Genomic DNA, 16,504 nt, shown 5'->3' on the forward strand with positions numbered 1-16,504 from the left:
ATAAAATAACTTGCTTAAAGAAATACAAGCAAGGGAGGGAGGTGGTAGATGAGGGTAAAGGGGATCAAATATATGGTGATGGAAGGAGAACTGACTCTGGGTGGTGAGCACATAATGTAGATGATGTATTACAGAATTGTACACCTGAAACCTATGTAACTTTATTAACAATTGTCACCCCAATAAACTTTAAAAAAAAACAAAAACACTTCACTAAAGTAATAGAGAAGACTGAATGAAATAAACTATATAAAGCACCTAAAAAAAACAAGCTTGTGTGTGTGTCGGTCTGGCTACTTCTATGCTAGAACTCCTTTGTAATTATAGGGCCATCAGCATTTCTGGCAATAATACTCTGGTTTAAGCAAACCTACAGATGAAAAGCATAACTTCATTTTTGTTTTTAACACAATGTAGTAACGAACAATTAAGGAAACAACTTTGAAATGAGTCTGCTGTCTTATAAGGGAGGCATCAATCAAACTACCCGAATGCATTTCTCGAAGCTACTTAAGGAATCCATTTCAAGCCTCATGGAACAACAATGTACCATCCCCAGTGGTGCTAGGCTAGTTGTCCTATGACCAGCAGTTTGCACTGGGTTAATCTCTGGCCATGGATAAGGGCTTCAAGAAGCCACATATTCTGGGGTGGCCGAATGGCTCAGTTGGTTAAAGCGCAAGCTCTGAACAACAGGGTTGCCAATTTAATTCCCACATGGGCCAGTGAGCTGCCCCCCCTACCCCCCCCCCCCCCGCAACTAAGAGCTGAGCTGCCAAGGGGCAGCCGGATGGCTCAGTTGGGTGGAGCGCGTGCTCTTAACAAGGTTACTGATTCAATTCCTGCATGGGAAGGTGGGCTGCACCCCTTGCAACTAAGGTTGAAAACGGCAACTGGGCTTGAAGCTGAGCTGTGCCCTCCACAACTAGAGTGAAGGACAATGACTTAACTTGGAGCTGATGGGTCCTGGAAAAAACACACTGTTCCCCAATAAAGTCCTGGAAGTACACTGTTTCCCTTCCCCAATAAAATCTTTTTAAAAAAGCCACATCTTCCAATTTATCAGCGAAGCCTATCAGCACGCCTTTACACTGTATCGAATCCCACCACTTCCAGTTACGACTCCTATCCAAGCCACTATTATCTGTCACTGGATTTATAGAGCCCTCAGTAGATCTCCCTGCTTCCATTATTTGCCCACCTATAGTCATTCTCTGTAGAGCAGCCCAAAATAGAAATAAATCAGATATCACACCCTTCCTACAAAAACCCACCAACAGCTTCCCAGAGCTCTCCGAATAAACCCTAAATTCCCGGTTCCTGTAAGATCTGGCCCCTGCCTACCTCTAAGACTTTATTTCTTAGACTCCTCCTGCTTGCTCTTTAGACTCCAGCCGTTCAAGCCCTTTTGCTATTCCCTAAAAAAGGCAAGCCCATTTCTTACTTGTTTACCATCAGTCTTCTCTACTAGAATAAAAACTCCATGTACCCCTTGTTCATTGCAACATTTACAATAGCTAAGACATGGAAGCAACCTACGTGTCCAGAGATGAATGGATAAAAAAAGATATGGTACATATATACAGTGGAATATCACTCAGCAATAAAAAAGAATGAAACCTTGCCATCTGCAATAATATGGATGGACCTAGTGAGTATTATGCTAAGTGAAATAAACCAGACAGAGAAAGAAATATCATATGATTTCACTTACATATGAAATCTCAAAAACAAATGAACAAAACAAAAACAGACTCATAGAAACAGATCAAACTGATGGTTGCCACAGGGGAAGGGGTTGGGGGATGGGTAAAAAAGGTGAAGGGAAATATAGTCAATAATATTGTGTAAGTTTGGATGACGACAGATGATCACTTGAGTGGTGAACACATTATAAGGTATATAAACGTTGAATCACTATATATTGTACATCTGAAACTAATGTAATATTGCACTCCAACCACACTTAAATTTTTAAAAATTAAAAAAAATAAAAATAAAAAGACTGATAAATTGTTCTTTAACTTAGAGGGGGGAAAAAGAATATAAACTTCATGAGCAGGGTTTTCAATGTTTCTGTGATTATTAACATTTGATGTGCTTTCCACTTTCTTGTCGGTGATATCGAGAAAAGTAGATGGGATAATTCAAAACTAACATACTTTTCAAACCAACTGTTCACGTTTTCAGAATAAAGATATTGTAAAAGTGAGTCAAATATATGGTGACGGAAGGAGAACTGACGCTGGGTGGTGAACACACAATGTGATATATGGAAGATGCGTTACAGAATTGTACACTTAAAACCTATGTAACTTTACTAACCATTGTCACCCCGATAAACTTAAAAAAAACTTTAAAAGAACCATTAAAATTGCTGTACTTTCAAAAATTAGAAGAAAAAAGAAAGATTGTAAAGCAAACAAAAAACTCCCAGAGGTCTGGGACCTTCTTTGTTTTCTTCAGAATACTGCCTGGCAGATAGTAGCTATTCAGTAGTAACTATCTGTTCAATGAATGAATAATTACAAAAGCACAACCAAGTTTGGCCATTCCTCTTACCATGCCAAGCACAAATTCAAAGCCAACCAAAACTACTACCATCATGCCTTCTCTGCCAGGTAATGACACCCAAGGAGAATCCCCTTAACAGCTCATTTTTCCATATGGAGTGCCCTCAGATCCAAGGAAAACAAGAAAAGTTGGTCAAAATGGTACCAGACCAGAATATTTATCACGGTGTCCATTAAATTAAGATACTATTTCCCTTATTTGTAATCAGTTTAAGATATCTAAACAGCTGCTGGATGGGCTGTTATACCTTCTGTTAACACCACTCTCTCCTACCACTGCTGACTCTTCTGGTAAGAAGGAAGTCTGTCCTGTTCCTCATTCTGTAGTTGATAATTAGATATACCCACAGCACAGGCTGTGGATAAACTGTATGACCAAACTACTCAATCAAAAAACACGAAAACTTCAGGGGCGGCCCATTAGCTCAGTTGGTTAGAGGATGATGCTCGTAATACCAGGGTTGCCAGTTCGATCCTCACATGGGCCACTGTGAGCTGCGCCCTCCACAACTAGATTGAAACAACTACTTGACTTGGAGTTAATGGGTCCTGGAAAAACTCACTTAAAATAAATAAAAAATAAAAAAAAAATAAAAAAAAATGAAAACTTAAAAATGAAAGAAGGAACAGGATGGAAGGAATGGTCCACAAGTAAGAGAAGTTATGTGTGTAATATGGTTAGTCCATCTCCTTCAAGATTAGGAAAGAGGTTAGGAAATATATCTTCATCTAAGGAAGAAGTATCACTTAGAATAGGAGAGAAAAAGGAAGTTACAGGAGTATCTTAGGAGAGGCAGGAAATAAGACCAAAGAGAAAAGTTATAGCGTGACATAAAGATATCAAGATTGGCAAAGAAAATCATCAATACCCACACTTCCCTAGAACTTATATTAATGTATACCATGTAACAATAATCTCTATTCCATGAGGAAAGGAGAATGAAAGATGAGGTTCTAGTTACATACCTTACAAATGTACTGCAAGACCCACGGCCTGTGTGGCAGAAGTTCCACAAAGTGCCTTGAAAGTCTCAGATGAAAGGCACTACAAAAATGTAAAAAATACCAGGAATTATGTCTGTTCATTTTACAAGTAAGAAAACAAAGTTCAAGATGTAAATGTGCTTGCTCACAGTTCCGTGAAGTAATTTAGAATCCAAGAGAGAAAAAGAACAGATTTTAATTTTTAATTGACATACCATAAAAATTTATCACATTTATACAAGTCTTGGCCTCATTCACTTAACAAAATGTACACAATCAACCTTATTTTCTGATTATAAACATAACTCTTTTAAAAGCAAAAATCAAAAGCAGATGAATTCTATATAATTTCTCAATATTTTATTATAAAAGTTTTCCAACACACAGCAAAGTTACAAGACTTTTATAGTGAACACCTGTATCCCTACCACCCAGACTACCGTGAACACTTTAATGACTTGCTTTATCAAACTGTGTTTCTTTTTAATATTGGCATTACAGAGAAATTGCAGGCTGAATGGCAACTGTCCGAAGATCAATTGCTTCAAAAAATAGGTCAAGGGTTAAATCCTTCTGATATTTTTGTCAGAAATGATCAGTATTAGCCTATTATTTACAATCATATCTACCCCTACCTTCGGTGTACGATTCTAACAGTTTATTTAATATCAAATCACATCATTCCTCTGCTAAACAAACAAATGTCTAATCTCAGAACAAACCTAAAGAACTTCCCATGTCCTAAAGGCCCTACACAATCTGGTCCCCACCTACCTCTCTTATTTTATCTCAATTTTCCCTACACTCCAAACCTATTTCACTGGCTGCTTATGTTCTCTTTCCCTTTACTTGGATGTTAAGATACTATCACAAATATGCTTAAACACATTTACTTTACCCATCCTCTTAAAAAATAATCAAGCTCAAGTTGGTACAAACTGCAAACTGGCTGTAATTTAACAGAGTGTACCTCATATTCTGATGATTATTAGCTACATAAAGATATATTCAGAATCATCTAAGCACCAGTAAACTCAGACCAACACCCAGAACCAGCAGCTTCAATGCCTATCTGATTTGCAGTCACATGACTACCATAATTATGAGTATACAAGGCCTTCACTTATTACTACAGCACCACAGATTAAAAATGAGTCATTTAAAATAGAAACACTTGAAATAGGAATTTTACAGTAATTACTAACTTAAAACTGTCTTGGAAATTTTAATTTATTAATCTCACAAGTACTTAACAGTGACCATGTCCCCAAAGAGCATAATATAGGAAGACACATCAAAACAAGTTTAAAATGTAGTTACATTAACGTGTAGGTACAAACTGAGTTCCACTGGCTAGGTGCAAAAGGGATAAACTAAGTGGTAAGGAGAAGATGAAATACTTATGGACCTTTTAAAACTACTAATACCGTATATGTGATTAAAATCCAGTGATTATGTACCATTTATCATTATCACTAATAGCCATAATGCAATTAAACCCAAGGTGCTGTCTATAGAAGCCCAGCAAGCCCAAATCAGTGCTCTTAAAAGTTGAAAATCAGTCTTTCTTCTGACAGAGACAACATAAACCTCACAGCTCTAGGACAATTAACATGACCCAAAGTGGCAACCCACTTCCTCCTCCTGTCACTGCTTGGACTCCACCCCAAGGACAGGAAACACCTAAGATCTACCTGTTTCCACTCTCCTAATAACTTACACCCCCACTCGTGACCAGAATAAACTTTTAAAAGGAGTTAACTGACACACACAAAAAGGAATCAGGACTATGAAAATACTCCAACAAAACCATTATCATACACACAAGGGACTATTTACTTGATATATGTAGTTTTCTCCCCATCCTATCTCAAATCAATAGTCAAGAGTGGGGGGGGGAGATGAGGGTAAGGGGGATCAAATATATGGTGATGGAAGGAGAACTGACTCTGGGTGAACACACAATGGGATTTACAGATGATGTAATACAGAATTGTACACCTGAAATCTATGTAATTTCACTAACAATTGGCACCCCAATAAATTAAAAAAATATGAAATAAAATAGTCAAGAGCCCACAGTCGCCTGGTAACATCTCAGACTGACTTAATTATGTTGGATTTGGTGCAGGGGAGTCTGGGCCTCCCTGTGGAAGTTAGTCCCTCAAGAAACCCAAACTCCTAAAACCAGGATTGGCCACGCAGGGACTCTGTATATTCACTTATCTATTTCAATCAACTGCTACAGGACCATTCAGTTACAGAGAGAAGAGTGCTTTAGCTAAAGAACTGAAATTTGTTTGGAAAATGAATTTTGCAGATTCTCCCAATATATATATATAATCAGCAATATATAAAAGGAGAACACGTTGGAATAAGTTGTAAGTCCTGAATTTCAGCTTCACTAAGCTGACACTAAACAAGATGTCTGGGAGTACATGGAGAACACCTTACAGGGAAAATAGTTGTGGCCTACACCTGACTAGACATTTGACCTTGGGAAATTTACTTAAGCTTCTGGGACTCAATTTCCTTATCTGTCAATAGGGTTGGACTATAAATCCTGAAGCTTCCGTTCAGATCTAAAATTCTAGATCTATGAAAATAGTCAGCGAAGTCCTACTCCCTTCTTCCCTCCAATAGATTCTTACGAGAACAGAGGCTGTAAGTCTAGGACTAGACTTTGACTCTAAGCAAGTTCCAGCTTACATATTTTATGTCCTCAAGAGCATCAGTGGTGTTGTACGAAAACAACTTATCAAAAGAGATCCTTCAAGAAGTTATCCTTCAAATTAAGAACTAGTTTTGTATATTCAGTCCAAACACTGTCACTTGTGCCAAATACTCAAAACAGTATCTCTACCAATTTTAGCCAAGTCTAAAGTGACAATCATGCAATGTCACTTTACACATTATACATTTGGGTACGTGACACTAAGTGGTTGAAAAATTCTCACCACATACAACATTAAATAATTTTTTAAAAGCGTTTTTCCGCTTCAGATCTGGCAGGAAGGAATATAACCTGATTACACACCTGCAAGAAACATTTACTTGTGAAGACACAAACAGTGGTTAAGATTTTAAATCAGGACCATTAAAAAACCCAAGTGGAACCAATTCTGAGGTTAAAATGCCAATTTCCCATCATAAACTAATAAACACGATTTTGACCACATCAATTTGAGTGTAATTAGTGCTATTTAATGAAGACGACTTGTAACTGGTTCTAATCAGTAACTAAGAACAGACAGTTGGGATGATTCCTAGTCAAGGTAGTAACTTAGACTAGGCACCATTGCAAATTAATACCATTTTGAGGCAACATAGCTTAAATCATGAAAAATATTTTTTAAGTGGATATTTTCCTTCTTTGCAATACCTAAGAATCCTAACCCCCCAAGATTTCAACACTATCTTTTATTAATACTTACACAATCTCCAAAAATACAGCATTGAAAAAAAACACCTACTTAATATAACTGGACTTCAACGCAGTATAAAACGGTGATTCATGTTTCACATTACATGTAAAGGCCAAAATGGAGTTGTAAAGAGTTTCTTTCCCATTTCAACTCGGACGGCCACACGCGCTTCGCCGTGGCTGGCTGCACCGAGCGGCTGCGGGGCCCGGCTCGGAGCCCCCGCCCTGCCTGCCTGCCCCGCACCGCCGAGAGAGGAAGCGCCGGGGACCGCCGGCGGGCGACTCGGTCTCCACCAGGCCTGGCGGGGCGGGGGAAGGGGCGCGGGAGGCCCCGGGGCGCGCTTCCGGGGACTACGCGGGCGGGGCCGCCGTTTCGGGGAGCGGGGTCCGGACCCGGAGTCAGGGTCAGGGGCCAGGGGAGGCCAGCCGAGAGCAGCAGGTGGGGCGCGGCCGCGGCGGGGCGGCGGGAGGGCGGCCGGAAGAGTGCGGGGCGGGCGGGCCCGAGGGGCCGCGACGCCAGGAGGAAACCTTCTCACTCACCTCAGGCAACGACTCCGAGTCCGGCCTCTGCGCGCCGAGGACGCTTGTCCGCGAGTCGCAAGCTCGGGGACTAGGGCGGGTGGCTGAGGAGGCGGCAGCGGACTAACGAGAGAACCGACGGAGGACGGCGGGCGGCGGGAGGGGAGCGCGAGCGAGCGAGGGCGGGTGGCGGTGGGAGGGCGGGGAGCGACGTGCGCGCCCCCGGTCGCCCAGCGCGCTCGAGCTGGCCCCAGTCGCGGCCCCGCGCACGCGCGCGCACTCACAGCTCAGCCACGATTGCTCAGGAGCGCGTCCACGCCCTAACAGCAAGGCGCTTAACCAATAATTGCAACCGCGTGAGGCATCACGGGAACTCCGGGGCTATAAAAGACATGGTTGCTATTTTGTACTGCTCGAGTCACTCATCCTTGAAGTGAGCAGGGTGGGGCTAGTTGCGCGTGCGCGGTCCTACTACTCCTCCCAAACTGCCAACTCTGCGCGCGGGCGAGGTAGACTTGCCTTGCCTGGGTTCACGCGTGCGCCCTAACGGGCTTGGTCCCGGAAGACCAGACGCCTGCGCTGTGGGAACTACGGTGACAGTCGTCCGGGTGGGACCCAGGCCAATCATGGCGGATTCTTGGTCCGGGCAGTCCTTGCAAGCTCTGCCGGCCACGGTGCTAGGCGTCCTGGGCGCCCTGGGCAGCGAGTTCCTGCGGGAGTGGGAGGCGCAGGACATGCGTGTGACCCTCTTCAAGCTGCTGCTGCTGTGGTTGGTGTTAAGTCTCCTGGGCATCCAGCTGGCGTGGGGGTTCTACGGGAGTACGGTGACCGGGCTATATCACCGCCCAGGTGAGGCTCCCCACCAACTTCCGTGCACTGGCGCCCCCACCCCTCAGGACTGTACCATTGGGCTCCCCAGAACCCCCTTAGACTACCACTAGTCCCCTAAGAACCTTATCGCAACTTAACGCTGTACTCTTAACTAATGCCAGCATACCATTTCACGCCAGAAACCCCACCATTCCCCCATCACATCATAATTCTTACCTTAAACCCTCATCGGACAATACCACTAGCCCCTTAGATCCCCCACCAGACTCCAAATACCACTAGCCTCTAACCTGACCTGGGCTGATGCCTGCTCAGATCCCCAAGCCAACCTGCTGCAGCTCTGGATGTGTTCCTGCCCCCAGGTCTGGGCGGCCAGAACGGATCCACACCTGATGGCTCCACGCATTTCCCTTCGTGGTGAGTAAATCTGTTGCCATCTCAACCCCATGCCTGGCAGGCAGAGGACACTCCTGTGCTGGGGACAGGGGACGGGAGTTCTCAGAGTCCACCAGCTTTGTGGCCTTTGCAGCAGGCTCACAAATAGAGCTCAGGCTTCAAGTGACAATGATGTCTGAACAGTCCGTCAGGATGTTGTTCAGCACTCTGTGGGGTGGGTGGTGTTATTGTGACAATTTCAGACAAGAAATGTCAAGTCCCTTGGATTCCACTCCACTGAAAACCCCTAGTTGGAAAGATGGCAGCCTGTCCTTAGTACCAACTGTACCGTCCTCTGTACCAACCGGCCTCATCAGGGTCAGCCTGCTCATCTGTGAAACATGAACTCATTAATCAGGGCATTCATTCAGCTGCTCTCTGAGCTCCTTCCACATGGAAGGAGCCATGCTAGGTCTAGAGAACAAGGACGACCCAGGCCCTACTCACAGGGGGAGCCAGATATTTGAAAGGGGAGGGCAGCAGTGCAGGGATGAAGACAGTCGGAGAAGATTTCTCCCAAGAAAGACACCTAAGCGGAGGGCAAAGGCTAGGGGGTGGTAAAGTGTACCAGGCAAAGAGAGAATGGCTAGAAAAAGGCCTGGAGGTAATGCAAGGGTGACATATTGGAAAAACAGACAAGGACGTGATGCTGAAGCTCAAATATGAAGGCGTGGAGGGACCTGCAAAGCGCTAGACTTTGGGGAGCTATTCAAGGACTCAGCCACGATTAGGCCATGACCTAACCTAATTTGCCTTTTGCCTGCCTGCCTCATGGCAGTACATAAAGGAGGCCAACAGAGAGCAGGAGGCCAGATAGGAGGCCTGCCACTGCCCAAGTTTTTTTCTTGGGCTAATGGGGAAGGATGGGAACCATCCCCATCATAAGGTGGGGAACCAGAAGGAAAAAGAGGTCTATAGGGGAAGGTGGTGGGCCCAGTGTGGGCTGTGGGAGCTCAGCAGAGAGGTTTAGATTGTAGTGTGACCTTACTGAGCCCAGCTCCGCCCCTATGAAGGGGCTAGAGAAAGCCAATCTCAGACTGTTGTGCTGTCTGTGGAATAACCCCTCTCTTCTCTCCATCACTTTTAGGGAAACAGCAGCAAACGAACCTCTCAAAACCCACAGAGAATAAGGGAAGGCAGCAGAGGGGTCTCCAGGGACATCACCGGGTCTGCTGGCTCCCACACTGGGTTCTGCTAACCAGACCCCAGGGATGACTGCAGGGGGGACAGGGAATACTCCAGTGCTTGCCGGGGTGGGCCTCCACTGCCCTTGGCCTTTCCTCCAGCAGCCCCAGGCGCTGGGCCAGTAAAAAGTTTGCCTCCACCCTGATCCGGGGGCCTTAGGAGAGAAAGCATGTTCCTCCTCTCAGGGGTCAGTTTAGGAGAAGCCTCTGGGTTGGGAAGGCCAGTGATCCATTTTCTGTCTTGGCTTTTTCCTGTCCCTGTACCCATTCCCCTGGGATATGACCCCATAGAGATTTGTCCGAGAGGAAGCCTGAGATTTGTAAGGGAGGTCTGTTTTCCCCTAAGCCCCAGGTTTCCTGAATTTGGTTTTGCTTTGTTGGCAAGGAGCCAAGAATCTTGGCCTGAACACAGCCTTATACTCTGTGGTCACTTAGCTGGACATCCAGGTACAAGGCAGGGGGCAGCTGGCACCATCCAGATGTGGAGGTACTAAACACCCACCTCCCCGGTGCATCCAGAGCTCTCCACGTGTGAGCCTGGCTGTGGAAGTTGTCTTTTCCCAAGCATCATACTCATGTTCCTCGCAATCCTTGGAGGGAAGTCCGGTGTCTGAAAGAGGCTGAGCCCCAGGCGTGACTTCCCACCCCCACCACATAAGTGCCCAAGGGGTTGTGGGTGTGAACCCTGCCCGCTCAGATACTAAGCTGTTAGTGCAGAGCGGCCCCACCCTGCCCTGCAGCCCCATCACTTCCCATCCGGACCTGGAACTTTCAGGAGCTTCATTGTAAGAGCCCACGAGCTTAGCTCCTCCCCACTAGCACCATGTCAGCCCCAAAGAACCCTTAAGAGGGAAGAGCCACTGGCTCGGCAGGCGTGCTACTTCCACAGTGGGCCAGAGGTGTGGGTAGCAAATGGCAGCTCCTGAAAGCAGTGCGGCCCTAGACTGGCCTCCTTCCCTTATGGATGTACTTCTGCCTGCTCCTGCTGGGCCACCAGCTACTTGCGTCCCGCTGCCTGCTTCCGCTCTGTTAGATGTCACATTTCCATCCAGCAGCCTTTGCAGCAGAGGTGCACTGGAAATAGGAATACTGAGCTCTTGCACAAGTATTTAGTCCAGAGTTATCTTCTGGTTGGCAGGATAATGGTTTTGCGGCTCCAGGCCTACCCACTGACACCACACACAGAATCAGGATCTCACATTCCACTCCAGGCTCATTAAACATGGCTTATTAAACATGGAAGTGCATCAATGCTGTGGTTATTCAGACAGGAAAAGGGTGTGCATGCACAGGGGAAACGAGGGGGAACACCCCAAGGGCCGTTGCCTCTCAGCACCCAGAAATTAATGACTTGCAGTGGAAGGGGGAAACGCCAGATGCTTCTCACAGCCCTCCAGCAGACAAGAGTGGGGTCGGTGGGAGCGTGGGCCGAAGAGGTGACACCAGCTACCAGAAGGAACAGTGCTATATGCCCAACGTGGGCACTATATTAGTTCTTATAGACCTGTCCCTCTCAAGGGGAACCCACTCTGAGCCTGTCTCAGAGGCCAGGAAGTCAGGCATTGGCCTGACACCCCAGACCCTGTAGGCAAAGGACAATGAAGGTAGAGACTGGCAAGAAGGAAGCTCGTTTAATGTTTTTTAGGAGTCAGTGGAGTCTGGTAATGGGATGCAGGGGCAAAGGTCAGCACAGAGTAAGGCGAGTCCAAGAAGGCCCAGCTTGCCCTACAACAGCCCTGGGGCTCAGAACAGGTGATGAGCCTGGCATGGTTTGCTACTAGGCAGCAAGCTGGGCCAACTTGGGAATGTGGAAGAGTAAGTCTGCCCCCTCGGCCATCCCCGCATTTACATACAGGCACAGTAGCCCTCCTGGGCCAACCCTCTGTGAGTCAGGAATCATTCCTGCCCAGGGAGAGGCAGCAGCCTGCATTCATGGAAAGTAAACTGGAGGAGGTGGCCAGCCCTGCCCAACGTCATAACCCTTTGCAGTGTGAGAAACAGTGGTGAGGTAGGTTAGGCAGGCTTTATCCTCCTAAAGGGGAGACTGCTGCACCCACACCTGGCAGAGTGGAAAGGAGAGACACCAGAACTGGTGCTTCTCATAGCCCTCCAGCAGGCAAGAGCGGGGTCAGTGGGAGCGTGGGCTGAAACAGGACACTGGGTGAGCTGATCCGTCACTGAGAATTGAAATTGAAGGACGAGGGGGTATAGGTGGTGTGGCCCCCCTAACCAGACAACCAGAACCAGCCTGCACCCAGCCACCTCCCCTCTGCTTCAGCTTCCTGACTAACCCCTTATAGAATGCCCTCCAGAGCAAGGTTCCTAGAGGGGAGGATGATCTGAAACCATCCTCACTTGAGAGTGTAGTAGTTTGTGGGCACAAAGGGCATCTTGCTAACCACAGCCGTCTGCTGTTTCCGCCGTACTTCTACCAGCAGCCGGGTACCTGGCCGACTGTACTCAGAAAGTACATAACCCATCGCCACATTCTTCTTCAGGCAGGGTGAGGGGCAGCCACTGGTCACAGTACCTATCCAGACAGAGGCCGTGTGTCAGCCCTGCCCTGCCAATCCAGTGCCCCCACCCTCCTGGGGAAAGGACAGGGTTCCTCAACCTTCCTGATGTACCCACCAATCACGGTGCCCTCTGTACTCAGGATGGGGCTGTGTGCCCGCATAGGCGCTCCCTCACACATCAAGCCCACACGTCTCCGCTGCACCTTGCCCTTCAGCTGGGGGATGATGACTGCAGCTCCAGGAAAGTCCATGGCAGCTCGGCGGCGCTTTCCTGAAGCATAACACACCAGACTCAAGCCACAGTCCGTACGACCCCTGGCTACAAGGTCCCCAAGTGCCGTCTATTCAGCATAGAGGCCTTGTCCCTCCCTTGCCGTGTAGTCAGTCAGCCACCCACTTTCTGCCCCCTGGTCTTGGAGGCCATGCTGCCCACCTCAGCCTGCTGAGAGTCCTCAGTGTCTAATGGGCAAAGCTATAGTGGCATCATCAGGGAATGGAGACCTGGGGAGGTGGAGTCACTTGCTCCAGCCAACAGAACCTTGGGAGCAGTCACAGGCTGGCTGGTCTCATGAAGAGCCACTCCAGCCTTCAGCATCCCATCCCGGAGTGCTAGCCCAGCTCACCCAGTGTCCAGCTAAGGCTGCCTTCCACAGGTGTGGTGTGTTCGTCGATGTCATTCCCATACAGGCAGAGGCCTGCCTCCAGGCGCAGGCTGTCCCGGGCCGCCAGCCCCGCCAGCTTCACCTCTGGGTTTTCCAGCAGAGCTTTTGCCAGGCGGACTGCCTCAGCTGCTGGCACCGAGATCTGAATGGGACACCAGAGAGCAGGTGGGCCGCTGGCCCCAGAGTCCTGTGCCCTGCACTACTACTACCCTGCCCCCACTTCTTGACACACCTCCACGCCATCCTCTCCTGTGTAGCCACAGCGGGTCACGCGGCAGCCGGCCACGCCAAACACCTCCATCACAGCACTGGTCATGAAGGGCAGTTTCCTCAGGTCATCTGCCACGCCATCCTGTAGCACCTGGGCCACAGTGGGGCCTGGGCCCAGAGAGCCAGTGACCATGTGTCCAGGTCCCAGTGCCCCTCAAAGCTGAACTGCAGCCCTTATTCGGGGATCAGAACAAGCCCTGACCACGTCTTCTACTGCAGATGGGAGAAGATGCTCTTGCCTATGGCATGAAGTCTTGGGGCAGGTAGAGGGAGGGTATGACACCCAGCTTAGAAGATAGCATACAAACCTCACCGCACCCACACCTTCCTCCTGGTACGGCCTCTGTGCGAACAGTCGAGGAAGCCAGTAAAGCAAAGGTCAACACCTGGCCACTCACCTTGCAGGGCTAGCAGGGCATTATCTACCACCTCCAGGCCCACATCACTGCCCATGTTCCGAAGCTCCCTGACTTTGTCCTGAAAGGAAAGACAGAGACACCACATCGGCTTCTGGGAAGACACAAACACCACACCACTTCCTGAGCAGCTGCCCTGGGCTGGGTGCTGCAGAGCTAGGCAGAGTAGGATGGTTCCGTCATAAGGTTGTGTGGCTGCTAAGTGGTGACCCAATCCCAGCTTTAATGCCAGGCCCCAGCCCTCCACCCTCAGCAGAAGATGCTAACTCAGGGGCCAGACTCAGCTTCACCCCCTACCTCCTCTGTTTCCCCACCACTGAAAGCTGGCATGCGCCAGGGAGGCCCCACTCTGGCCTGCTGTTCATTCACTCAGAGACCCACTGTCTGAGTCCCTTTTCCACACCAGGAGGTCTGTCCTGACAACAAGGACGCTGTTCTGCGAACGACAAAGGCGGTACCTAGAACACAGGGGCTCTACCTGCATGAGGGCCAAGTCCTTGTCCCAGCAGCCAGCGTTGGACACTACGTACAGGTGCCCTTCAGAGGTGTTGGTCACAATCAAGTCATCTAGGATGCCTCCAGCTTCGTTGGTAAACAGTGACAGTGTCCCCTAACACCAAAATTAAGCATCTTTGCCTCGAGGTTCACGAGGCCAAGGTCAAGTGTGAATCAGACACACAGCTGGGCCCACTCAGCCACCACAAACTCATGAACAGGACTGGGAAGATGCAAGGAACGAGGCTGGGTCAGCCCAGGCCCCTGCCCAAGCCCAGTTTTTGATCCTCATGCACTGAGGACATTTGCACCCCTCCCTACTCAGTACTGAGAGCCCCGTGTCACTGTTAATCCAGGATACTCAGTACTTGCTCTTTAATCCCACTCAGACCTAGAACAACTCAGCCCATCCTCTAAACCTCAAGACAGAAGCTTCAAAATCCATCTTGATCTCATACGCTCCACAGCAGCAATGCCCCAAAAATACTATGAGGCAGGCCTCAGCCTCCACACTGGATGGACAAAAAGCCTGGAGTTGAGAGGTCACGGGAATCCCTGGGGGATCTCGTTAAAATGCAGGTTCTGATTCAGCAGGTCTGGAGCAGGGCCTGACAGTGTATTCCTACCAAGCTCGTAGGTGATGAAAAGGCTGCCTTAGGGACCAGACTTTCAATTGTAAGGGGTTAGGCCACACAGAAAGTCACAGAACAGGACACAAACCTGGGTTTCTAGCCTCCTAGCCAGATGTGTGAGGATAGGCTAGGCCCCTCCCTGCAGATGGTTGGGTGTCTGGCCATGTCTCAGAGACTCAGTTCCCCAGGATGCAAGCTGAGAAGCTATGTCTGATGCATCACTGGGCCCCCAAGCCTGAAGGAGGGCGTCTGCCTGCTTGCTGGTTCATGACTAAACACCCACTGAGCAGAAATGAGAGAAGAGGGGCCCACCTGGTTTGGCCTTAGCTCTGCAATATCTCCAACCACTAGACTTTCCATCAGCTTCACCCGGTCACAACCGTGTATCTTGGTCTGGGAAAGAGTTCGAAAGCTTCAGGACACTGCAATAGCTCCAATCTAGGCCACTAGGCAAGGAGGCATCCTTCCTGCCGTCCACAGCACCGTCCCACCCAGCCAAACTGCCTGACCAGTCTTGGTTCTGCAGGTGGAAGTCCCCACTTTCTGATTCCCCAACATCTGCCAATATGGGACGGGGTACAATCGGGGGGGGGGGGCATTTGAAAGGGCCCAGCACCTTCCCGAAATACCCACTTTTCCAAACCAATACCCAGTGCAGTGGATGAAAATGGGGGCCAACCCTGGAAACCCCAGAACATTAAGGCATGCCACTAAGTGGGAGCAGGCTGGAGAGATTAGAGAGGAGCTGATCAGGAGAACTTCTGAGTTAATTTCCTGGGGGCCATAGCCGATGACGCCCGAGACCTCCAACTCTTCTGACATGGCGGCCCTTGGAATTCAGCTCCCAGCAAACAAAGCTAAGGGTTTCACCACTGTGGCTGGGGAGGAAGCCCTGGTCCAGAAACTGGCTTTCTCCCCTGGCTCACCTGTAGCATGTGGGACACATCAAAGAGCGAGCAGTGCCTGCGTGTGTGTAGGTGTGAGTCAACGTGGCTGTCCTGGTACTGCACTGGCAGACTCCAGCCTGCAAACGCTACCATCTTCCCGCCATGGGCCAGGTGAAAGTCATAGAGGGGTGTCCTGCGGAGCACATCCTGCGGGCGGCCGGGCTCAGTGCCACCAGGGTCCCAGCCCCCAGCCCCCTCTTTCCCCCACCCTCCAAGATTAGCATCATGCCCCAGCACCCTCTATCCCACCTGTGAGCCACTGAGCGGACGGCCCGGGACCGAGGGGAGAGGCTGCCCACGCAAGCCCAGGCGGGCCACCATGCTCACTACTCGCTGCATTGTTACCGGCGACCAGTACAGCCGACGCAGAGGCCACCACTCTGTCAGGCACGCTGGGAGATGTAGTCCGGGCCGGCTTAGTCAAGTCTCCCACAAAGGGGATCAGAATAGGGGCGGGCAACCCCAAGAGCAGGCGGGGCTTTAGAGCACACCGTGCAATGGGTCCTGGCTGCAGGGAAATAGCCCCAGGCATTAACAGCTGATGAGGGCGGACTGGGCTTGGGTCCAAACCCTTTAAGCTGCTCAGAATCACAGCTGGGGGCTTGACCTCCCACTG

The 16,504-nt window shown here is 49.0% G+C and overlaps 3 protein-coding genes across 4 annotated transcripts in view; 1 reads left to right on the forward strand and 2 right to left on the reverse strand.

Annotated features, from left to right (window-relative positions):
* Positions 1-7,941, reverse strand: part of RHOA (ras homolog family member A) — a 50,636-nt gene extending 42,695 nt beyond the window's left edge. The window contains exons 1-2 of one of the 2 annotated variants that reach the window (XM_081072569.1): positions 7,522-7,941; positions 3,540-3,618 (exon numbers count right to left, since the gene is read on the reverse strand). The gene's annotated coding sequence lies outside the window, so the exon portion shown is untranslated. The remainder of the gene's footprint in view (positions 1-3,539; positions 3,619-7,521) is intronic. The other variant, XM_081072570.1, reaches the window with a different exon arrangement.
* An 80-nt stretch (positions 7,942-8,021) lies between these two features.
* TCTA (T cell leukemia translocation altered) lies at positions 8,022-11,189 on the forward strand. Its single transcript, XM_081072571.1, is given in 4 exon segments — positions 8,022-8,349; positions 8,647-8,652; positions 8,655-8,748; positions 9,854-11,189. Coding segments are annotated over 4 exon segments (366 nt in total). The 5' UTR covers positions 8,022-8,126; the 3' UTR covers positions 9,897-11,189.
* A 377-nt stretch (positions 11,190-11,566) lies between these two features.
* On the reverse strand, positions 11,567-16,437 carry AMT (aminomethyltransferase). The gene is made up of 9 exons (XM_081072562.1): positions 16,138-16,437; positions 15,868-16,035; positions 15,254-15,334; positions 14,293-14,424; positions 13,797-13,875; positions 13,361-13,506; positions 13,090-13,270; positions 12,582-12,737; positions 11,567-12,480 (listed from the first exon to the last, which is right to left on the reverse strand). Exons 1-9 carry the CDS (start codon positions 16,225-16,227, stop codon positions 12,302-12,304), a joined length of 1,212 nt encoding a protein of 403 aa, XP_080928688.1. The 5' UTR covers positions 16,228-16,437; the 3' UTR covers positions 11,567-12,301.
* Positions 16,438-16,504: the final 67 nt, after the last annotated feature.

This window comes from Rhinolophus hipposideros (genome assembly GCF_964194185.1).
Source record: "Rhinolophus hipposideros genome assembly, chromosome: 14".
NCBI classification, from domain to species: Eukaryota; Metazoa; Chordata; class Mammalia; order Chiroptera; family Rhinolophidae; genus Rhinolophus; species Rhinolophus hipposideros.